This window comes from Lethenteron reissneri, chromosome 69 (genome assembly GCF_015708825.2).
Source record: "Lethenteron reissneri isolate LAM-NWPU_2019-01 chromosome 69, ASM1570882v1, whole genome shotgun sequence".
NCBI classification, from domain to species: Eukaryota; Metazoa; Chordata; class Hyperoartia; order Petromyzontiformes; family Petromyzontidae; genus Lethenteron; species Lethenteron reissneri.
In genome coordinates, this window is record NC_083847.1 from 5,798,841 (window position 1) to 5,823,821 (window position 24,981).

At 43.0% G+C, this 24,981-nt stretch overlaps 1 protein-coding gene across 2 annotated transcripts; it reads left to right on the forward strand.

The window, feature by feature from the left end:
* The first annotated feature begins 489 nt into the window (after positions 1-489).
* LOC133360486 (tripartite motif-containing protein 75-like) lies at positions 490-23,333 on the forward strand. Of its 2 annotated transcripts, none has more exons than XM_061579245.1 (7): positions 490-618; positions 1,442-1,939; positions 3,646-3,741; positions 5,895-6,170; positions 6,998-7,044; positions 12,139-12,236; positions 13,690-23,333. In XM_061579245.1, exons 2-7 carry the CDS (start codon positions 1,553-1,555, stop codon positions 14,220-14,222), a joined length of 1,437 nt encoding a protein of 478 aa, XP_061435229.1. In that variant the 5' UTR covers positions 490-618; positions 1,442-1,552; the 3' UTR covers positions 14,223-23,333. The 2 variants fall into 2 exon arrangements, with proteins under 2 accessions (XP_061435229.1, XP_061435230.1); XM_061579246.1 differs by having other exon boundaries at positions 617-737; positions 12,194-12,236; positions 13,690-13,879.
* Positions 23,334-24,981: the final 1,648 nt, after the last annotated feature.

Genomic DNA, 24,981 nt, shown 5'->3' on the forward strand with positions numbered 1-24,981 from the left:
GGTTTCAGTGTTACAGGCAGACACACAGGGAGTGTATGAACAGGTTTCAGTGTTACAGACAGACTCACGCAGGGAGTGTATGAACAGGTTTCAGTGTTACAGGCATACTTACACAGGAAGTGTATGAACAGGTTTCAGTGTTACAGGCAGACACACAGGGAGTGTATGAACAGGTTTCAGTGTTACAGGCAGACTCACGCAGGGAGTGTATGAACAGGTTTCAGTGTTACAAGCAGACTCACGCAGGGAGTGTATGAACAGGTTTCAGTGTTACAGGCAGACTGGTGCAGGGAGTGTATGAACAGGTTTCGGTGTTACAGGCAGACTGGTGCAGGAAGTGTATGAACAGGTTTCAGTGTTACAAGTACAGTGGTATTCAGGCCACTCCTGACCATCGCGGTGTCTGGGTGTGGTGGCCGTGCCCTGCAGGCTCCGCCGTGGGCTTTCAAGGAGGAAGAATTCGCCATTGGTGAACTTTACCAGTGCCACCACATTTCTGCAACCTGTGAGCCGTGGGCGTTTGACGTCTACGGTACCGCCGAGTACGGAGTCTGTCAAGCACTCGCCTTGCTGCGATTCGTGCATCAGAGCCTGGGATTCTGAGGCTGCAAGCTGCTCGTGAGTGTGGCGTAAAAGAAAAAATTCAAATGGACAAAAAAATATATCTTATAAAAAAGATACCGTATTTACTGTACCGTACTTACTGCTCCAATCTCGAAGATTCCGCATGGGGTGATGTACGTAGCGCTAGGCTCTTGTTTGGAAACCCCTTGCATTTCACCGGATCGCACTCGATATTTTCTTCTAGATTTGTAGTTTTCGTGACTGCAAGGATCCATACTCTTTGTTTTTTCGGTAAAGTCACGTAGGTAAAAGATAAATGAAATAACCAAAGAGTATCGATATTTCTGTTTTATGACTGCGGTCATTAGTAATGAAAAGTTCAGCATTTTCATTGTCTCAGTTGTATGTAGTGTATAGTGTACCCTACGTAATATTTGACACTGGTATAAAGCGTTGTTACTTTGTCGTGCACATGGTGCCGATCACCGTACTAGTTACAGCCTTTGGAGCGGATTCACTGGTTTTCGCCGGATTGGCCTGGGACCGCCGGATATTGTTGGAAGCTGGATAATCACGCACCGGGTGATCTTTTTACCTATAAAAGGCACTTTTTGTTTGTCTGTCTGTCAGTGTTTGTGGCCGAAACTTGCGAAGGATTTGGCTTACAAACCGTGGGGTTGACGTCTAAAATAACAGGCAACGTTTTGATCAGTCGCCCTTCAAAAAGTGGCAGGTAGATCTATCCACCTCTCCACCTACTGTGCCTACCTTGCAGTGCTTTTGGCAAACGGAGTGCTGAGTCTTTAACCAGACCGTGGGGAACAAGCAGTATTGTCCATACTCAACCAGTTTGAAATGTCGAATTTTTGCTTCGCAGCTGACGTGTCAAGGCGTGCACCTAACCACTGCATCTAAATTTAGATTTCCTAATTCCACGCATCTATTAAAAGAGCCCCACCGCAGTGGCGTCGTGCATTCGCCAGAGACCATGGCTTCGTCAAGACAAGAGGACGATTTCTCCTGCCCCATCTGTCTCCAACTGTTTGACATCCCCGTGAGTCTTGCCTGCGGCCACAACTTTTGTAAGATATGTGTGGAGAGAGCCTGGGATGTAGAGGCGGTGCACGTCCGCTTCACCTGCCCTCAGTGTCGCAGGCGCTACGCCCTGAAGCCAGAGCTCGGCAAGAACGTGTTCATAGCCGACTTGGTGGAGAAGTTTAAGGCCGCGCTGAGAAGCAAATGTAGAGATCACACGGAGCCCATGAGGTATTACTGCCAGACACACGCGTGTCTGGTCTGCCCGACCTGCATGCTGGTGGGAGGTCACAAAGGCTGCGATGCCATCACCGTGGAGGAGAAGCAAAACAAGGTGAAGGTGAGTGATCGTCATTGCACAATTCCATCAAATACATCGATACGTAATTAAAAATATTCATATTAATTATTTTAAAAAGTGTATATGTTGTTTGTCTCCTAACTGTGATTCTTAAATATGTCATTGTTAGAGTCAATGTTAGGTTAGTGACACTCAGTCTATGCTGCTGTGCAGTTTTATGGATGAAATGTGAGCTCAGTTTGCCCAATCCTATCTAGCTGTTTTAACAAACTAATTCAACTAACTCAACACATTCGTCAATAACGCTGCCCTAAAAGGACAAACATAAAATGCGTTTTGAGCAATGACCTTGCTTCATAGCAGAGAGATGCTTTCGTTATTTGTGCTTTTGTCAACACTGTTGGTTAGTCCTCACCTAACGCGTGATCACACTATAAGGCATTTTCGCTATAACCCGGTTCTTACATTTTGCAAACACTTTTTGCACAATGAGGAATTTTTACCTCGTTATAACGCGGAATGTCCGACTGAGCGGTACAGTGATACAGTATGCAGAATGATACATCAACGTGGCAGCGTACCCTCACTATGTGTGTGTGTACATTGTATCTCACCAAACTTTATCGTTATATTATTTATTGGGAAATTGTTTTCACTTCACGCATCTTTTGCTTAAAATTTCAGGAACGCATCTACCACATTAAACGAGGACTTGTTGTACTGTATCGGTATCAATCATTTCGAGAAGTTATTCCATTGAAATGTGAGTCTACATAGAGTATAGTAAATCAATACATCTGATCTAATTCATATTTATAAAGTGCCTTCACTCAAGCCACTTGACAGTTTACAAAACGGTGACAGAATATATCGTGCTAACGATCGCAATAAAGGCGCCTTCAGAGCACTCTACATGGAAATAAAATATATGTGAATGCTCAACACTTTGAATATGTAAAGTACAATATAAAAAAGCTATTTACCCGAGGCAATATTATCTACAGAGAATGAAAGCCTCTATCGTGGCCTGCTGACGCGAGTACTGCCGTACACCGCAGTTCCCCTTTTTCGCCAGCAGCCAGCGCTATGCCACTACATGTGTACTTACATCAGCCACAATCTGGCTCAAGCAGTGACGTCATAGCGGCCATGCTGTATGGAGGAACGTGTGGCCATTTTGTCTTTCGGACGATTGGTTAGAGTAAGTGCCGAATTAAGCTAGTGCGGGGCCTGTCGCATATGTTACAAGGGGGCCCTAAATAAAAAAACGTAGATATTAAAACACGAATTTTTTACTTGCATAGTAAAGTAATTGTATTTTTAAATTTGCTATACAGCCAGATAATACGACAAATCACTAACCTTAAACACCCAGTCTTTCATAAGTTGAAGGCAGTATAGGACTATAGTAAAAGAGCAAGTGCAGAATCACTCAAGCGGAATTGATCACTTGAAAGCATTTATCTTGGGGCCCTTGAAAGTGCGGGGCCCATAGTATATGCTACTTTTGCTACTAGGTTAATCCGGCACTGGTTAGAGTCATTATGTTATTCATTGATCCTTCACTCCAACATCCTTATCTCCGTTGATGTTGGATTTGTTTTCTATTATGACACTGGATCTCAGTACAATTACAGATTTCTAGACTTTCGACACATTTGTGAAGCAATTTCTCTGCTCATGTCCCAATAATTGATCTCATTACCTTGACATGTTCTATCTATTCTGCTGGCGTCTCACCAAAGGAGGCAATTGCAGGAGAGAATAGAAGAATGGAAAAGGAGAAGACTACGGAAGAAAAGTCTGTCACTTCTCTGAAGAATTCATTCAAATCTTTTCAGGTAGATGATAATTGTCTGTCTTCAGATGACTGCAGTCCCAATATACACGTACTGTATTTACAAACGACTTGCACCATTATTCTCGAATCGTAAACGTTGTAGTGGGTTTACTCTCCAAAACACAACTAGTTAGGGCTGAACTAGTGACGAATTAGCACGTTTTGTTTACGTGACAAACCCTTACTAATTGGCTGTGTCGAGTGGTCGCAGGTTTTAACGACATTTATATTTACGCGATATAACACAAAAACCTTTATTATGGACTTGCACCGATTTCCAGAAGCTGTCCTACCCCTTGGTGAATCTTGGTCTGTTCATACCAATTTTAACGTCTCTTTTATGACAAATGTATTCACCAATTATCGAAATAATAAGAGGTTCATCTTTAAAATTTGTCCGGTTGTATGTTGAACTTCTTTCACAGCGTATGTAGCCAACCATGCTAATCGGTTGGCTATGAATGCTGCACCAATTCAAACAAATGCGAGTCGTTTGAAATAAATACGCAGCGTATGTGAACATTGTAGAAATGTTAACATTTTACGTGATCATTTTACATCTGCCTTTGCGCTGCTTCGCCGACCAACAATCTACAATTACTCTGGGCACCGTAAGCACTGCTTTACAATCAAACAACAGATAGGCTTATATAGGATCCTTTCACCAGTATCAAGATATTGAATGCAGAAAAATACGAATAAATATATATATTCTTTGGGTCTTTCTGTGAAGTCACATAGATAGGTTCAAAGAAAATAACAAAACACTACTACATTTCGATCGCAACACACACATCCTGATGACGACCGCTTGTGTTGCGATCGAAACGTCGTAGTCTTTTGTTATTTTCTTTGAACCTATCTACGTGACTTTACCAAAAGACCCAGAGAATATGAATTCCTGCAGTCACGAAAGCTTTAAGTATAAATACATATACTTTGATCATGTATGCATTGTCATTGAAACTGATTGGCCTACACCAGTGACAACCTCCTTCATGGCCTTGTCTCTGCACCAGTGTCATAGATGTGTGGTTGCGCAGATATGATGCCTGAAAGAAATGCACTGGTGCAGTATATCTTACATAATTAATATCCGTAATGTAATAGACACACAAACGCCCACAGAGCTTAAAGCTAAGAAGTCAGCAGTGGCCACTCTTATATTATCTAGATTTCTATAGCGCCTTAACCTAAGGTACTTTACAGCAATTATACAAATGGTACATACGATTATAGTGCTTGAGATAAAGGGTGTGGTTATTACAAGTGGTGGTGTAGTTACGTGAACGTTTGGAAAGCAGGCGGGAGAGATTATGGAGGGGTAATAATAGGGGTTGCGGTAGTGGTAGGGGTAGTGATAGGGTTTGCGGTAGTGATAGGGGTAGTAAAGGGGTAGTATAGGAATAGTGATAGGTGTAGTGATAGGGGTAACGATAGGGGTTAGGGGAGTGATAGGGGTTGGGGTAGTGATAGGGGGTTGCGGTAGTGATAGGGGGAGTGATAGGTGTAGTGAGAGGGGTTAGGGGAGTGATAGGGGTTGGGGAAGGCCTGGTCGTAGCTACAGGGTGGGGACAGCGAGTAGCAGTAGCAGCAGGATGGGCGAGGGAGAAGAGATGACGGTTGTTTTAAGGGAGGTAGAGACTGTGAGCAGAGAGGAAGGGATGTAGGGGCAGTGCAGTGAGAGACAACAGAAGCGAGATAGGGTGGAGCAAGAACACGGAGGGATTTGTAGACTCGAGTGAGACGTTTAAACAGACTGCGATAGTAGACAGGGAGCCAGTTGGAGTTGAGAAAGGAGAGCAGACGTGTGGGCTTTGTGTGGGAGGTTAAACATGATCCTGGCTGAAGCATTTTGTATCCGCACCTCTGATCAGCGTGGTTGGCTACGTAGTTATACATCTGCTCGAGAGGAGCGAAGGCGTTGGCAGAAAGGCCACGAATAAGAGAGTTGCAGCAGTGGAGGTGAGTGAAAACGAGGGGAGTGAATCCGGAGCGTAGCAGCAGAGAGTGAGGTGAGCGAACTCGTGGTTATTTTGAGCTCGCTGGCCACATTGGGGTCACTTTGCTGGACACTCACACCGGTCCAGCCTCTTGCCAGTGTCCACTGCCAGTGCGTGTGGTGATGTAAATATATCTTGTGTGGGTCTCCAGGACTTGACTGAAAATGTCAGGGATCGGATCAAGGAGAGCTTCGCCCTTGAGAGGCGACTGCTGGATGAGGAGGAGCAGGAGGCCCTGTGGGGAGTGCAGGAGAAGAGCCGCCAGGAGCTGTCGCGGATCCAGAAAAAAATTGAGGCGCACGTGAAGAATATAGAGACCCTCACCGAAGACATTGGCAACCTGAAGAAAGTGATGGCACTGCAGGATTCCATCGCCTTCTTAGAGGATGATCAGGTGACATCGAGGCTCATTAAGATTCACATTGAGGTGAGACCCAGTCAGGTGGTGGCTAGGAGATGTTAACTACATTGTCTGGTATGCTGGAGGTCGTGGGTTCGATCCTGACTCTGACGTCTTCTGTATATTTGGAGTTTGCGTCTCTCCCTCTCTCTCTCTCTCCCCTCTCTCTCTCCCCCTGTGGTCGAGATATTTTTTCTCCGGATTATCCGGTTTTCCCCTCCATATTTAGAAACACATGTTTAGATTATTTGGCGGCTTAACATTTCCACATGATAAGCCACTTCATTGGGCTATCATTTGTGATAGCCAGGTTGCTTCTGAAAAAGAGCGATATACCTCAGTGGGCCTTACCTGGTAAAATAAAAATAGTTTAGATTAGTTGAGGTGAGACCAGGTCTGTTCTAAGATTGCCCTATAGTCTGTTTCATTCAAGGCATCTTAAATAGTTGATGTTTTTGCATTTGAAGCATTAAAAATAATACGTAATTTTATATATCTCTTTGTCATGTGTATAGCAACACTCAACTTGCAATCAGAAGCTGATATCTTACTGTCTCGTATGAGGATCCATTTAGTTCATTATCATCATCATCATCTCCCTATGGTCTACAGGGACCTTGCGTTGAGTGGCCATTCAACTACCAGCCATGGATCTCTTGTTCACGTCTGAGGACTGGAGATGTCATATCGGTGACTGGGTTGAGTCATGTCTTGGAGCTGGGCCATAGGGATATCACGCACTTAATGAGAAGGTATCCAATCAGGTTGTGACACCATTGGCGAGACCCAATGGCTTGTGAATCGATCACTTTATGGAGATTAACGAGAGCCGTCTGTGTCTTTGTCCGCCCAAGGAACGTAATGCGAGCTCGAGGCCCCCGGAGAGGAGACCTATGTTGACGTAAGTCCTCTATTTACGTTGGGGATGCCTTCCTAGAAAACGCGACGTTAAGCGAAACATAAATCAAAGCTTAATTTACCATTGGCTTCATGATAGCACCGCCGATGAGCACGGTTGGCTATGCATGGTGTGAAAGAAGTACAACATACATATGTATATTTAGGATACAATGTTTGTGCTAACTCTTTCGGTCAACATTTCCCGAAAAAATAAAGTAAATAAGTACCCGAAAAGATAAGGGAAGATAACCACAACCTTATTATATAACAAGTTTAAACATATGCGTACTTCAAGCGACATCTAACAAGTATCTATGCGAGGTGGAGCAGTGGCGCAGGCTTCGACGCACTGTGCTATGAACCCAGCAACCTCACTTCAACTAAGAGGTGGCAAATGGCCCTTGCCTCCTCGGCACCTTACTAAGAAACCAGATTAAGATAATTACACTTAGGATGGTCTCATAACGATAAATAAATAACGGTCAATGAGCCGTTATAAAACAATGTAATTGTCTTTATTAAACAGCTTCGAGAGCAACAACAAACAGCACCTCCCAGTCACCGTTATTGTCTCTCGATCTTCTGTATATCAACTGTCTAGAAGTTCTGCTGACGATTAAATCAGCCTCCATTTAGATCGAATCAGGAACTGTCATTTACATCAATAGCATACGCAACCTTCATGCCATTTATCAGCAAACTAAACCACCCTGGAGCAATAACGATCACACTTTAATCGAGCCAGACAATGCTGATGCTGGAGGCTGGATTACCCATTGTAATGTCTATTGACAATGTTGTCTCATCCGCACTGCCGTTGTCGATCTCATGCTGATGCAATGGTAATCCGGGTGACATCTCCTCACTGGAGCTGCCGTTCCCTTCTTCTTATCGATGACGCCACGACTTCAGTCGAGACGTGTGGCACGTCGTGACGTTGCTATCGGTTGGCTTCATCCAATTTCTCAACACGATACGTATTGCCAGGTGACTACTATTGGTCACTTATACAACGTGTCCATGAAGTCCCTGTCTATTTGAATGAAATCAAATAAATGTAGGGGTAAATTATGCAATGTAATCGTAGGTATATTTACTAAAAACACTTAAGCATTGGATGCTACATGAGCACTGTCGATATCTCTGCACACCTCAGATATGTCAACTGCAATACGGAACATGTGTTGCAACAATTGGAGTTATTTGTGTAATTGCCATCCCGAAACACGACGTCGTCAGTCTTTTAGATCTGTAACTCATGTTCGGTTCACCTCTGACTTGATGAAGATACCGTGCGAATAAATGCAAAGGTGTTACATTTGGAGATGGAGCTGTCCAGGGCCTGTTGCTGGCACGTCCCATCCAGCGATTGGGAAAACTTTGTTAAGCTTCTCCCAATACGATGTTTGCGTAATGACAAGGAGTCCCCATTCTTATTGCAACTGTTACTACCATCACACGTCCTTGTATATTCAGATTCATAGGACCCTGCAAAACAACATATTTACATACCATTGGTTCAACAAAATAGTTAGGGACTTCACGGACACCCTGTACATGGACTGCATGTGCGTCGATGGGCCAATGTGCCCGGCTCCAGTCGGGTTTAAATGGCGTTTCCCATGGCGAGCTTTGCATTACCGTGGTGATGCTCGTGAGAGGCCCTCTTCATATACTGCTGCTTCTGTTCACTACGTTGACATGCAATGACTTGAAGCTGAGCTTGTGCTTGCCAAGCTCGATGTCATCCATGTCTCAGTCACACGGAGGACTCCATTGTTGAAACGTGGAACGTGGACCAGCTGCACCTCTTCCCTGTCACTAGGTTGACAGTACGATGTAGAATGCCATCGATGATCTCAATATTATCCGATCACGATCGTACTCCCCTTGGATCAGGATCGTGATGAGATGTGCGACCATTCTATTTGCACGCTTCGCTTGTCCATTGCTCTGTGGGTGTTTGGTCAAGTTGAGTGTACACTTGGATGTAAAGCGTCTCACAGATCTCGGAAAACTCCATTGAGGTGCAACAGGAACCGTGTTGCTAATGATGCGAGCAGGTAGTCCGTGTACATTGATGAAAGATGTCAGCAATTTGAGTACATCTATGTGATGAGGTGTCGCAGGTCGGATATGGTGAAGCAAGCAATCAGGGCAGTGAGTGATGTGTCGACGTACGGAACGACGCATTCTCGTGAACCAGTATAAATCCTAGGTCATGGTCACTGAGCCAGCTCTAAACAGCAACAGCTTTCATCGACCTCGCTTCAGCCTACGATACCGTATGGTGGAAATGACTTCTGCTGAAGCTTGCAAAAGCTGTGTATTGCCGCCCGACAATTAGACTAATCAACGAAATGCTGAGCAACTGATGGTTCACTGTCCACCTTGGTGAAGCTTCCTGAAGACCACGAAGATTGAACAATGGACACCCGCAGGGATCAGTTCTGGCACCAGCGCTGCTCAATCTCTATACTAGCAACATTCCAGTGACATCTTGCCGTATGTTCACATATGCGGATGATATCGCACTCACAACTCAAGCACGGAAAATGGAGGGCACTGAGGCAGATATAGACGCAAGCCCTTGTTCATTCCACTGCGGAGTACTGTGCCCCGGTTTGGGGTACAAGTCCTCACATGAACCTTGTCGACACAGAATTTAACAACGCGCTTCGTATAATCAGCGGGTTCCCTAAAATCTACTCCACTTCCATGGATTCCTGTGCTGGCGAATATCGCTCTGGCCAACATCCAACGCGATGATGCGATGACACTGGAGTACAATAAGATAATGAAGGACTTCACTCTGCCGCTCCATAAAGATCTAAAGGAACCTCCATGCCAAAGTCTAAAATCCAGGAAATCATTCTGAAAACGCGCCTCAGCTCTAGCAGCCAAAAATAAAGACCGCCAATTGGTGGACTGAATCATGGGCGACTATGGACGTGGCAAACAAAAAAATAATTCACGATCCGATGGTGGAAGTACCGGGATTCTCTATTCCACGACGACTATAGACCACGCTGAACCGCGCTCGAACACAACACGGCAGATGCATGTACACGTTCCATAAATGGAAGATCAAAGAATCGCCCAACTGCGACTGTGAAGAAGTCCAAATCATCAAGCACATCACCGATGAATGCTCTATCCATGCATATCCTGGCGGGATCGCTGAAATCCACACTGCGTCAACCACATCATTGAACTGGATGAAGAACCTTTGCATTCATTTTTGACGATCAATAAGAAAAATGTAAAACTGTTGCTTTTCACAATACATACGAAAGAAGAAGAATCACTGAGCGATCCATGGAGAAATGTCCACGGAGGCCATGATTTTTGGAGAATGTAATGTAGTATCGGCCCCCTAGTGTCAAGTCCTGAAATGCAGAATAGACATCCATCTCTTAGCATGGAGCCTTGTTGTGTACACGTTTTGTTAACACGAGCTCTCTTTCTCTGGCGTTTTCAGAATGTTGATTACATGGCAATATCATTGTGCCCTTGCGTTTGCATCTTTTGGCACAATAATTGAGTTTTACCATTTAAGACTACTACTATTGAAGGTTTTAGGTGGAATTGCCTTTAAACATCTCCGTACTAGAAGTGTTACCACATAGGCAACACTTTGTGACACAAAACGTGGACTTGGTTTAATTGACGACAACGGTGTGTGTGGAATCTATGATGCCCACATCTTTTCATACCTTTTTTATTTCATTGTAGCACTGCCATCCCACTCATCCATCACAACGATGCGACACTTTAAAAAACCTAATAGCGGAAGATTATATTAATGGAGGAAAAAAATGCAGTGTTTATGACGTGAACTCTTGCTCTGACTGAAATAAGAACTAGATTACCAATGAAGAATCCTCTTGCTCGGAGCACTTTTCACGTACGGCCTAATTAGTGCACGGAAAGTGTTCTAGTTGGAGGTTTTAATCTCTTTAAAATGTTCTTCAGTTATTTTTTGGTAGGCCTTTCCCACCTACTTGTGTATGGATTCGAGAGGTGTTACTGGACCATGTCTATTGATGGATTTAACGTGAATTCGTATGCTCATAAGGGGCCGTCCATAAATTACGTCACGCGATTTTGGACGATTTTTGACCCCCCCCCCCCCCTAGTCACACGGCGTCACAAAAAGTCAGACCCTCCCTCAAATATGACGTCACAAAGCTCTGCCCCTCCTCCAAATGAAACATGCTGCAAATCGCTTTAAACTATTGGCATTGTAGTGCGTATTTAATGTGGCGCTGCACTCTGATGTTGTAGGAGAAAACATTTATTAAAAAGTCTATTTAATTAAGTAGAACGTGTTGTCAATATTTATTTAAAGTTGCGCATTTTGATGTGACGTCACATTTCTCAAACCCCCCCTTCGTCACACATGTCTAATCCCCCCCCCCCCTCTAGGTGCGTAACGTCATTTATGGACGGCCCCTAAATATAATTTTCGATTCACGTAGCTTTGTGCTTCACGTGACTCTTACAGCTATGGGCGCTGCATTAATACACATGTAGTGTGACTCACGAGACACACACAGAGATCTGGAGGCACCACGATTTATTCAACAACAGGGCTACGGGTTAACTACATCCTTGGTTATCCTAGACCCCAACCGGGTCTCCACGTAACATAACTTCCCCGACGACCCCCGAACCAACCCCGATCACCAAGCAACCTCTCCCGGTCCGTTCCCGCCCCAGATCAACCATAATCGCTCTGCCCACATCTCTCTTATCCTCACGAGCGTCACATGTCCCTCAAGCCCCCATTCCGCTATCCCGTGTGTCAACGTACCCTCTTTCTCTCTGCAATGAAACCCTGCCCTCTCGGGCCCGCTTCTCCGCCGTATCTCTCCCGGTGTCAGAGAGAGGTACGTACCTACATGTTTACTAGTTGTGGGCGTAGTTGGCGTACACGCCATAGAGACGCTATTTACATCTCTACACATACTTAAAAAGCATGACAGCTTTTTAAATTGTGACTCTCCCAGTGCATACATCTAGATATGTGTATCGTATGTATGTGTGTAACTGATTATTGAATATAGGTTTCATCCTTTCCCTGTGAATGCAGTTGGTGGAAGAATTTGTTTAAAAAACGCGTCGATGACCCAATCCCCTCTCTTCAGGCGAACGCAGGCAAATATCTGCTTCTCCGGCTCTCAAAGTCTTGTGAGTATGGGTGGAGGTGTGGGTGTCTGGATGTGTGCATTGTGTATACGGGGAGTGGTGGTGTAGTGGTTTGCATGCTGCACTACGAACCCGGCGACCTGAGTTTGATTCCCGGTCATGGCCAACACCAGTCACGAATCTATCAACTGGTCTTGGACCTCCCCTAGGTCGACTCAGCCTCAAATGAGCACCTGGTGTGGTGTGTAGTGTAGTAAACATCGCCACTGGGGAGACAAAGGAGGTCGGGCATGATAACCACCCACCCCCTCGTGTGCTGTGTCGGCCTTCATAGCTGCTACTCGCTAACAGCACTTGCCCCAACAGTCTGTTAAGGCTACACGCGAGATATTTGTCTTTAGCATTTTGTATGGTGGAGCTGAAGCCGAGACCTCATGTCGTGTTTCAAGCTCTAGACACCGCAGGAGGGTCTCTATCTCCCTCTACGCATGCATGGAAAGCTCGCTGGGGAGCTGGACCAGTTCCTCTTGAACATTTGTGGAATACAGATGGACTCGTTCTGGCTCTTGGAATAATGAGTGGAAGGTCCTCCACTTTGGGAACGATAACATCACAAACAACAGGCAGTGGCCCTTCTGAATACATTTGTCAAGAGGAGCTAAATAACGATGTGTGGAACGTCATTTGTTCCAGGCTATTATGGAGAAAAAAAAATCACAGATAATGCAACTAATATTTAAATTAGGCTATAAATGCATTGTTTTAGTACCTAAGTATAGTAATAGGCTGACATCCCAACGTGTTTGCGGTCACATGGGTTCTGAGTCACTTACTCCCAACGAATGAAAAGCAGCTCACGATTAAAGCCGCGTGCACATACAGAAATTGAAATGTTTACTTATTGCAGTAATTGTTTTATCTGCAACCTAGATAATTCGTCCACCGACCATCTCTATATAAGCCAAGCGAGTGATACATGTAGACATTTGGAAGTACTTTTTGACATGTGTGTATATGCGTAAGTACATGTGGCCATGCGTAAGCACACACCCATTTTCCGAGACCCACACAAGTGCATGTGGATGAAGAGAGCGGCTATTTGCACTACCATGGCAGTGCCAATAGCACCCACACACGTTTATACACCACACAAGCCAATGTGGGACAGGTTTAATGGTTGCACCCTGCAATGTCTCTTCAGTGAATCCAGTGCATTATTTTTGATCCACGCTACCTATGGCTTTTGGATGTGGAGTGTGCACATGCTGGTCAATAAAAGGGCTTGGATGAGCTAGAATATGGGGAATTTAAGGGAAGACATAGAGCCAGAGTGTAACTACAAGAAGGGCATACGGGTTGGGTCTCAATTATGGAAGAATTAGTATCTCGCATAAGGTGTAAGTGACAGCGTGTCCTATTCGCAGCATTGCCCATTAAATGCTCACTCTCTTTCAGTATTATTTGGACAATGTAATTTTATAATTGTTGTTCACAGATGGTTGTTCTCCAACTCTGAACGCAGCCTCGTCTCATCCACACCTCCAAATTTCCGAAGATCGCAGAACAGTGAAACAAATCCGTTCTTCCCAAACTTCCCCAAACGAGTCACGGTCACAAGTCCTGGGCTATGAGAGCTTCTCATCGGGGCGACGCTACTGGGAGGTGGATGTGAGCAATTGTAGAAAGTGTTGTGTGGGGGTCGCATTTAAAACAATGCCACATAACGGAGTTGGTAAGGAATGTTGGTTGGGACAGAACTCCATGTCCTGGTGTTTAGAAAAAGATGGCAGCACAATCAAAGTTCTGCACGGGGGAGTGGAATTCTTTAAAAGAGAAAAGAGTTGGGGTTTTAACAAAGTCGCCATTTTTCTGGATTGGGAGGCGAGGCTCCTGTCATTTTACCGCCATGGCACCACGGAGCTCTTGCACTCATTTCACCACCACTTTACCCAACCTCTTGTGCCAGCTGTTGGGTTGTGGTGCTCGGAGTCTGATAATAATTATCTGTCAATCGTTGAGCTCAAGTGATAGCTCATCTCATACTCTGCTCCGTGCCATCGCGATCGTCACACACAACAGGAATCTCATTCCCGCATACATCATACGACGATGGCACGGGATCACGCGGAGTCATACGCGCACATCATCACACACACAGAACATCATTCACATCTCTTTAGATCAGGGGTCAGCAACCTGTGACTCCAGAGCCGAATGCTTCGTGACGTTATTCATTAAGGGCCACCATCTCGTAATCACCACGCAGATTGCGAGCTCTTGAAATACCGAATTAAAACAAAAATGGCACTTCTCGTTATTTTGGTTGCCAGCCTCCCTGCTCTCGATGAACATTCTTAAGAGAAAAAATGAAGATAATAGGGGGTTCCCCTTTCTGGCAATAAAACAGGTGTTAAGACGTTAAAACACCAAACTGAAACCTTTGCAAGGAATCATGTCGGCATTAACCACATATACTTGTGGTGAACATGCAAACAAAAAAACATGCTCTGATAGTATCATGCATTGTCTTTGAAACGGATTGGTCCACACCAGAGACAGCTTTCTTTAGAGCCTAGTCTCAAACTGTGTTTGACCAGAGGACGCCAAAGGTGTTTTCCCATTGACTCCGACAGTGAAAGCTGGGTTACGTTTCAGCCCCAAAAGTTTATACTTTTTAACAACTTTTTTTGAAAGTGAGAAATTAAATGGTTTATTTAAAAATAAGGTGATGAAACGTGAAACGTAACGCCTCACACAAAGAACCACAGTGCTTGCAGGTGCCTGCCCTCAGAGTCTGCAATTAGCGCCACCACCAACCCCTAAATAACGAGGGTGACCACACACACACAACGTTAAACAATATGCCCTGCAATTCAATGTATGTTTCACGAGTAACATTGCAAACAGAAATATGAATTGGACAATGTTACTGACATTACCACTGACATTTAAGGTGAACATAATAATGTAGGGCTCGGGACACCAACGTCGGATTTGAGGACCTTTATTAGAGCACACCGACTCACAAGCCTCCAGCCGCCATTCCTCCCAGCAAGTCTCTCTTCCCCTTCTCGACGCTCTCCTTTTATACCTCTCCCTCTCGTGCCCCCTCTACCTCCACCAATCCCATCTCTCTGCCACACAACCAACTCCGCACTGTCTCCTCCCCCTATTCCACTTTCCCGCTATTTTTTCTTTTGAACCAAGCTGACCAATCTCTCTGGGGCCTCCCCAGGTTGGGTTGGGCCCGCCCCACCCCTGCCCCCATCCTCTAATGTTGATAGACTCATCCCTCTCTCCCTGATCCTGATGTGTAATCATGTCCAAGGATAATATCCTTAGAATGAAAATTACAAAAAAACGTTGATAATATCAGTAAAAAATATTTATAGGAATTTAGGCAGACACCGCTTAGCGCTCAAGAAACGTTGTTCCTAGAGAAGTGAGCAACGCTAATCGAATTGGCGCTTCAAGGGGTCATGATATCATTGTAGATATGGGGATGCGTTCCCTACAGAGTAATGTTTTCGTTTTAGCAACATAAGAGGGCTTCGTTGGTATATTGGTAATCGCGCTAATAATACTATATGGTAAACATGATTTCTTAAAAAAAATAACGTATGATAACATGAGTAAATATTATGTATTGTGCTCACGAGTGCATTCTACTGTACCCGTAGAAGGCCGTGGAGGGAGACGAGTTTGGAGGAGCTCCAGGACCTCCGTGGTCTTAGGGATGCCCTCAGTCTAAATGTCTGTGGTGAGCTTCCTTTGAGATGGGGAGCCTGGGACTCTATCCTGGTCTCGTGAATTCTCTCCCGGCTAAAAGCACTGTAATGTTAAAGGGATAAGAAATGGGGAAAACTATATACTTTGTAAAAAATTGATCGTGACCCCGAATCGTGACAATTGAATCGCTGCGAGTGGGGTCTGGTTGGCTCCGAGCCATGCGTCGCTCTCATTGGCTCTCAGCTGACCAATGGGACGGCCAGTTGGTAACAATTTGAACCTCACGGTTGCCCAGGTTGTACTGTACGCATCGGCGTTATCAATGTAATGAATTACGAGTAGTTACTAATACATTAACGATGAATTAAAGTGTATTATTAATTAAAGTTAATTAATACTTATTAATTCCTAAGGTGGACCGTTAGGTGGAGCGGGGTACACGCCACACATAATCACACGACGATCTAACCCCAAAAGTCAATTATGAATCAAGATAAGAATGATATCTATAATCCATACATAGTCTAGAGGTGGGGTTCGTATGTATGATGTAGTTAATAAGTGCTTAGAAGCTCCGACGAGGTGTATTGAACAAGAGGAAGGTAAAACCGTTTTTGTTAACAGTTTCCGTTGGGTGTTCACAACTCTTGGCGAGGAACAGCTCCAGCGTAGCTGCACACACTTCGTCTTCGTCCCAGGCAAGCGCGCTTCCTGTCGGCGACGCTCCTCATTCATAGCTGCTACCCCGCCATTAATTAGCCACCACGTGCCTGTCTCTAGTTGCAGTGCCTTCCCATCAATCATCCTGTAACCACGTGTCTTATATCTCGTTAACCACGTGTCTTGTGTCTCGTTAACCACTTGTCTTGTCTCGTTAACCACGTGTCTTGTCTCGCTAACCACGTGTCTTGTCTCGTTAACCACGTGTCTTATGTCTCGTTAACCACGTGTCTTGTCTCTCGTTAACCACGTGCCCTTTTCTGCTACAGTGCCCTATCATTCATCATCTCTCCACCACCTGTTCTATTTCTAATTCCTCTCAGCATCTGTGTTTTTTCTATTTTATAAATCTTTGGTTGCTCCATATAACGTTTATTCTCTATTTAGTTCCCTACATAAGTAACGATGTAAAGTCGAGTGATCTTATTGATATAACCTGTTAATAAACGCGTGTAGGGTTAGGCCACTAGCGAACTGACCCTATTATAAATCAAGATAATAATGATAAATAAAATCCATACATAGTCCAAGGTTGGATGGGTAAATATGTCCTATAGTTTATAAGTGACGATTTATAGTCGAGTGATGTTATTGATATAATCTGATGTTACGAAAAACGTGTGCAAGAATCGGGCAGTCGCGGTCTGACTCCAAAATTGTATTATGAATCAAGATAATGATAACTACAGGGTGTTTAAAAAGATAGACCCCATTTCAAAGCAGTATATTTCACGATGGCAACATGTTACAATTACACTAAAAGTTACAAACGGTTTAATGAGTTATCAAGTTTTACTAACCATTTTAAAAATGCTCTATGTGCCCTCCACCTGCTGTACGGACAACATCGGGACGAGAGTTGAATTCATCCCAAATGCCTCTCAAAGCGTCTTCTTCCACTGAAGTCACCGCTGCCTTGATTCTGTTTTTGAGGTCATCCAGATTCGTCGCTAATGGTGGCACACACGGTATTCGACGTTTCCCCACAATTAAAAGTCGCAGGGTGTGATGTCTGGGGATCTTGGGGGCCAAGAGTGTAGCGCCAATTCTTGGGGTCCCAACGTTGAGGCAGTGAGTCTTGCGAATGACCGAGGCTCGGGGCTGTTTGTGCGCTGGGAGAGGCATCGAGCAGTAGTCATTTGAAACTCTTATGTCCCGCCCGTTCAAGTGGTAAGGGTTTCATTCATGGGCGGTTCGTGGTTGGAGAGATATAGCGATTTCAAATCGGGTCCATCTTTTTAAACACCCTGTATAATCCACACATAGCTTACGGTTGTGTGCATATATACTGTGGTTTATAAGTAATGATTTCAAGTCGAGTGATGTGATTGATATAATATGAACATGTGCAGGGATAGGGCACTCGTGGTCTGACTCCAAAATAAAATGATGCATCAAGATAATGATAACTATAATTCACACATAGACTAAGGTTGGGTGCGTATATACTGTAATTTATAAGTAACGATTTGAAGTCGTCATGTTATTGATATAATCTGATGCTACTAAACGCGTGTCGGGATAGGCCCGGCTGTGGTCAATGCGTGGATCTCAGGACAAATCAGAACGCCTTTCTGACATCGGCGATTCTCGTCACATCCGATGGAAGATGTTAACTACGTCGCCTGGTATACAGGAGCGCGTGGGTTCGATCCCAACCCTGACGCCTGCTGTGTATTTGGAGTTTGCGTGTCTCTCTCCCCGTCGTCGCGTGAATTTTTCTCCGAGTCCTCTGGGTTTTTCCTCCACATTTAGAATCGACATCACGTGTTTAGAGTATTTGGCTGGTTTAAATCTCCACGTGATAAGCCACTTCGTTGAGCTATCATTTGTGGCCAGGTCGCTTCTGAAAAAGAGCTACATAGCTCAGTGTGATTTACCTGGTAATAAAAATAGTGTAAAGTTTTAAAAGTAGTTTAAATAGTTGACATAAAAATCCCATACTTAAGATTTGTTCATTGAAACCATAGTAGCTTCTACCACTAGATGGCGATATTGATTGGTGTGTCTTGAGCAGCGTTCTTCATTGCAAGGCCCCCGTGGTCTACTCGCGGCCCCTGGTCGCCTCGAGTGTAGCCCTTAACAAGACACAGAGTGAGAACACCGCACCATCGTGCTGCTGTCAAACCCAACACAATGGTTTCAAATGGTGTGACGGCCCTCACACTACCGACGATGTCTTATCGGGGAAAGTGGCAATGCTGGTCTAGAGGATATTGCAGGGTTAGATCCACCCGAGTTAATTGTCGATGAGAGCGGATCGCTGATTCCTCCGTTGAGATCCACCGCAGAATTGATTCTCCCAGTTGCTGGGAATGTTGACCACTGCAGGCTTATGCCACGGATATGTATCAATGTGTCCATGGGTATGTATCAATGTGTCCATGGGTATGTATCAGTGTGACCATGGGTATGTATCAATGTGACCATGGGTATGTATCAATGTGACCATGGGTGTTTATCAATGTGTCCATGGGTATGTATCAATGTGTCCATGGGTATGTATCAATGTGTCCATGGGTCTGTATCAATGTGTCCATGGGTATGTATCAATGTGATCATGGGTACGTATCAATGCAACCATGGGTATGTATCAATGTGTCCGTGGGTTTGTATCCGTGTGGCCATGGGCGTTTATCAATGTGGCCATGGGTATGTATCAGTGTGACCATGGGTATGTATCAGTGTGACCATGGGTATGTATCAGTGTGACCATGGGTATGTATCAATGCACTGTAAAAAATGTGACACATTGTTACTTAAAAAAATTATGGCAACAAAGTGACACGTGATATAATTGAGTAGATTTTAAGCACTACAACTTTGAATAAAAAGTGTTGAATAAATTAACAAAAAAATAATAATAAAAAATAAGTAAATGGTAATAAAGCAACAGTTAAAATGTGTTGGATTTAGTGATAGGATTCCAAATGATGAGTTATATAGCCTAAAAAAAATTGTGTAAATCCAAATAGATTTTACAAGGAAAAGTGATTTATATTTACTTAATATCTGAGCAATGGTAATTTAGATTTACTAAATATCTGGTGGAATCTGATTAATATTTATTAATGATCTGGGTGAAACTGATTTACATTTACTAATTGTCTGGGTGAAATTGATATAAGCTTACTAAATATCTGGATCAAAATGATTTGGATTTACTAAATACAATACTTATATTGAATGTCTGTTGCCATAACTTTTCTATTTCTAATCCACCCAATATCATGCCTTCGTGGTGCCACAATTCACTTACGTTAAGTCAACCGAATCACCATGAAAAAGATAAGAACCATGAAAAGGAACAGCAGGTTAACATTTATTCGTGCAATTTAGTCTCAACATGTTTATCCAACATATTACAAGTACAAAACAAAGACAGAAATCATGTATGTGTACGATAGGGATACAATACTGGAGGTATTTATAATTTGTGGGCATTACAGGCACAGATTACTTTTTTGGATGTGATTCAAGGTTTAGTCTTGTTAGCACATTTAAATTACGACAATGTTTTAAAAAAAATCTGTAAAAATACTTTCATATTATTTCTTTTGTATATGCGCAAATAGAAATCCTAAGGGCCAATATGTTTTTCAAACAGCTAAAAGAGATTAAAACATCACGTGAATTGACATGCATTCCCTGTACTTATACTAGTAGCCATAATCCACAATCCAGGTAGACCTATCTTTTTTAACATGCATAATTACAAGCATGGATTCCTAACAAGTAAACTAGCACAGCCTACAGATGTTCTATGCATCTTACATCTATTCCTTTCGAACAAACACTTGCAATGGCCTAGGTCAGCGTCACATCAGAAGAAAGCACAATGTTAGAACACCCAAAAAACATTAAACAAAAATAAAGATAGCTTTCAGTAACAAATCAGTGCATTCTCTGATAGCCTATCAGATGTATAGGCCTATAACGCAGAACTTTGACAGTCAGACTCAGTTATTAACTCGTTAAGCTCAGTCAAACTGAAGTACTTCTTCTTGGTGAAAATCTGAAAACACAATGCTAGTTCCCTTGCCTTCCAAAAGGTCATGTAGTACATCTGGTGGGTACCCAGACTCAAAATGAAAGTGATTTAATTTATCAGTCAATGGACACGACCGCTTTACGCCAAAGCAATGAGTAACATTTTGATTTTCTCTCAGTTTGCACATGCAAACTATGTTCCTTCTTTGTCCGAGGTGGAAACACTCCGGTCCGCACTTTGTGTGTCTGGTACTCTGAAGAATGTCCAAGACAAAATCTACAGATCTACGGCCCCGTGAAACTTTCAACTAGTCCACTGATAGAATGTGCACCGAGATTGTCAGCTACAACACAATGTACTGTCCCTTTAATGTTTTTTCCAACACTGGAAATGAAAATCCCTTCCTGTTCTAGAATGACAAGATCATTCAAGAGTGGTTCCAAAACTGCTCTGTATTCAAACTGTTTGATATCAACAGCTTTGCAAAGTAAAGCTAGGTGTATTGACGTTAATGCAGATTGCAACTTTGTTGGAACATTTGCCAAAACCCAATAAACAGCTGTTATTTTGTGTTTTTTTCTCAAAGTTCCTAGTGGGTTACAAACCTCAAAGTCGTCAACGTAAAATGATTATAGACAGTCTTGTTTCTTCCCCATCATAAAATACATTTTGCTTGAAGGATTTTCCATCAAAAATTGACTTAATATATCCAGTACTATTTGATTTTCTGGATAAAATTATTTCTGCAATGTCTTTATTCTTCAAGACTTCCTGCAAAGTCTAGAGAATAGGCACATATTGAAAGGTCTTGTTCTTTTGAGTATCAATAATATATTCAATGCTATCAACACACTGGAAATGCACCTTAAAATACTTTCTTCTCTTAAAAGCCGAACCAAGTGGACCACCTGCTCCAAGTGCTGTACTAATGGGATGGAAGTTGCACAACTGCTCTGACAATTCAGTTACGATGGCCTGGTCAACAATGCATTTATTCACCTTCAATGTTGAATCTAGTATGTTTCTAACAACTGCAACTGATACTGAAGATGAAATGAACTGAAGGTCTTCAACCAAGGCATCAATGCACTTCACTGATGCATTATAGATGGTTTCTAGCTTCAGCAGAAGTAAGCCAATTCTTTGAAGAACTGAGTATGATGCACTTTCCTGATCACAATCTAAACTAGTGCCCTCACCATCACTGGCCTCTGGTAAATCTGAATGGTCAACAGTCTGATCATGACGACTCTCATACACGTCTTTCTTAAAATCACTCAAAGAATAGGATTTGTGTCTTCTGCTTTTGTGTTTTAGAAATGTATTGTATATATTTGTCTGAAAGTTGCATCCTTCAAATACACAAAAGACAGTTTCGTTGCTCTTCAGATGATTTCCAATATGCTGAAAGTAGTCCTTCTCTATAGAACAACAAGCATTGCAAACTAAACACTTAAAAGCAGAGATGTTTCCTGACCGTAGACTTTCTTCATCTGAATGGTATCTGGACAAATGTGTGCGAAGGGCACTCTGCATTTTAAATGTGCAAGGGCAACTGTCATATAGGCATGGCTGAGATTGCCCACGACCAAATGTTGCGTGTTGTAGTCTGTAATGCTTTAGTAGATTTCCCTTTGTGGCAGACAAAGACTTGCAGATCTTACACTTCCATTCCATAAGCAAAAACCTGAGGCAGAAAAAGGTCCATGTATCAGATGCAAGGCCACCAGGTCTCTAATCACATGAGGACAATAGGAGCACATTTACAAGATAATTTCTTATTATTTTTAATATTCAAATTTTCATGCTCACATTTAGCACATCAACTTCTTGTCACTCACATCATCTAGCTAGCAACTACATAACAAGCTAGCCACAACGTAAGGGTGACGCTAACTGACTGGTGGCAAGCTAGCTAACGTTAGCATACTGTACGTACATCAACACCAAGATATAATATACTGGAGGTGTAACGGCAGGTACAGGACTTTTGGTTCGGTACACGCTGTGATCCGAATGAATATAGTCTAGTTTTAATCACGCACGTTACTTTTTCGTGTGCGGAACAAAAATTATAGTCTCGTGCTTTTAGTCGAATCAGACTGACTTCCAAAGGCCTAACGTAGTGCTAGTTAATTCTGATATACGTTACAGCCAGTTAAATTGGCATGCTGGTAATATGCAGTAACATAAAACCATGTTCAACTGCTATCACACCTTTGTTAAAAAAATGTTCGCTAAAATAATAAAACATGTCTTACCTTTGGGAGAACGGCGGTCCCTGAAACGTGTCTGTTGAAGAAGATGGTTGACATGCACGTGGCGCGAAAAAATGCCTCGAGTTTGGGCGGGAGTGTAACATTATTAAATTCAAAAACCTCCCGGTTAGTAAAATTAATCAATTTTTGGCATTTTTGACTTTCCTGATAAAATACAATTAAATTCTACTCAGTTATTGATGGCTGATTTTATTTGAACAAAACTGAGTAAAATACAATTAATAACTAATAGAAAGGTGTTGAATTCAGCTCAATGTGATTCTAAACTACACATAGTCATTATTTTTATGTATAGGCTACTCCTATATATTTACTAAACATTAATTAACCCCAGTCTCGGTTTTTACAGTGTGTGACCATGGGTATGTATCAGCGTGGCCATGAGTATGTATCAATGTGGCCATGGGGGGGGGGGTGTTTTTTTTTCTTATCTTTAATATGATTTAGAAAAAGACATAATAATTTAAAAACTCTTCCGGCACACAGCCACACGTCGAGGGATGTCGCCGCAGAGTCGTTCGTGAGTCGATGCGCGCGCGCGGTTCACCTGGTGAGCAAACGGAGCCGGTGATCAATCACGCGCTAGTGTGTGCGTGTGTGTGTGCGTGCGTGTGTGTACTTGTGTACGTGTGTGCGTGTGTTTACGTGTGCGCGTGTGTGCGTGTGTGTCTGTACGTGTGTGCGTGTGTACGTGTGCGCGCGTGTGGAATTCGCTGCGCGCATGCTGCTCCTGATGAACACGACAAACGCGTGTGGCTGACCATGGATTGTTTGTATTCGCGTAATAAATGGTGAAAGTTTAAGTGGTGAAAAAAACTCGCTGTCCGGATCGTCATCATCATCATCACGGTCCATGGGCAGATAAATAGCTCCCTCATCGTAGTAGTTGGTGTGTCCACTGCTACATTTCGTCATTTGTTTTTTTCCACTTTCCTCTCTCTGTCTTGTAGTGGCAAAATGCTCAAACAGTGCCACATCATAGTAGTGTATTGTAGAGTGTAGTGTATAGTGTAGTGTATACGTGTAGTGTATAATAGTGGAGTGTATTGTGTAGTGTAGTATATAGTAGTGTATATTGTAGTGTATAGCGTAGTGTATAATAGTGTAGTGTATAGCGTAGTGTATAATAGTTTGGTGTATAGTAGTTAATAGCGTAGTGTATAGTAGTCTACAGTGTAGTGTACAGTGCATAGTGCAGTGCATCAGCATCACGATCCATGGGTAGCCCCTAGTAGTAGTTGGTGTGTTGTATATATATCGGCCTTTTTCCAAAAAATTATATTAAGAATAATTCTGCCAATATTAATTTTTCATAATAATCGATCGGGGTGAGTATGGGGCATGAAAGGGTGAGGCACACCCCACCCCTCACACCCAGCTGCCTTGCCACATTAAAGCAACTGGAGGGAGGTCATAAAGAGCCATTAAATAATAAATTCCGGGGCAGAGGGGGGGTTAATGACAATCTGGGAAATCTCCACGGGGCAAGAGCCGTAAAATACAGACACAGAGATGGCAAACAGACGTTACAACTGGCGTTTTTTTTACTTCGGTAAAGTTCGAAACTTAGAAACAAGAACAAATCGACATTATAGACTGCAGTCTACATTAGTGGCTTTTATTTCACCCTTATTCACCTCATATATTGTTTCTTATTGTATCTGTCTATCTACGTGACTTTACCAATAGAACCAAGGAATATTAATTCCAGCAGTCAAGAAAGCTTAAGTGTAAACTTAGTTACATCTCCAACCTCCGGATATCAAAATATAACTCGAGAATAACAAAAAAACGGATCCCTGGATACAGATGGGGAACAAATGTTAATAAAACCCTAGGCATACACGTGGTAATAACTATGATACATCACAAATCTTGGAAAAACATATACCAAATAATAATTATTAAGTATTAGACCGAAGGTCATCCAGAAGAAATATAATGCGAAATAGGTCAATCACACACGACCTAGATAAAATGTATTCCATAGAATCAGAGTCTTCAAACCGCCTTTGTCTCCCAGCAGCACATGGTAGCCATAAATTACATATGCATGAGGGCACCTCCC

Coding starts and splice junctions, on each gene's coding strand:
- LOC133360486 (XM_061579245.1), top strand. CDS start 1,553: ATGGCTTCGTCAAGACAAGAGGACGATTTCTCCTGCCCCATCTGTCTC. Junction 3,742..5,894: donor ATTCATTCAAATCTTTTCAG/GTAGATGATAAT, acceptor GTGGGTCTCCAG/GACTTGACTGAAAATGTCAG. Junction 6,171..6,997: donor TCATTAAGATTCACATTGAG/GTGAGACCCAGT, acceptor TGTCCGCCCAAG/GAACGTAATGCGAGCTCGAG.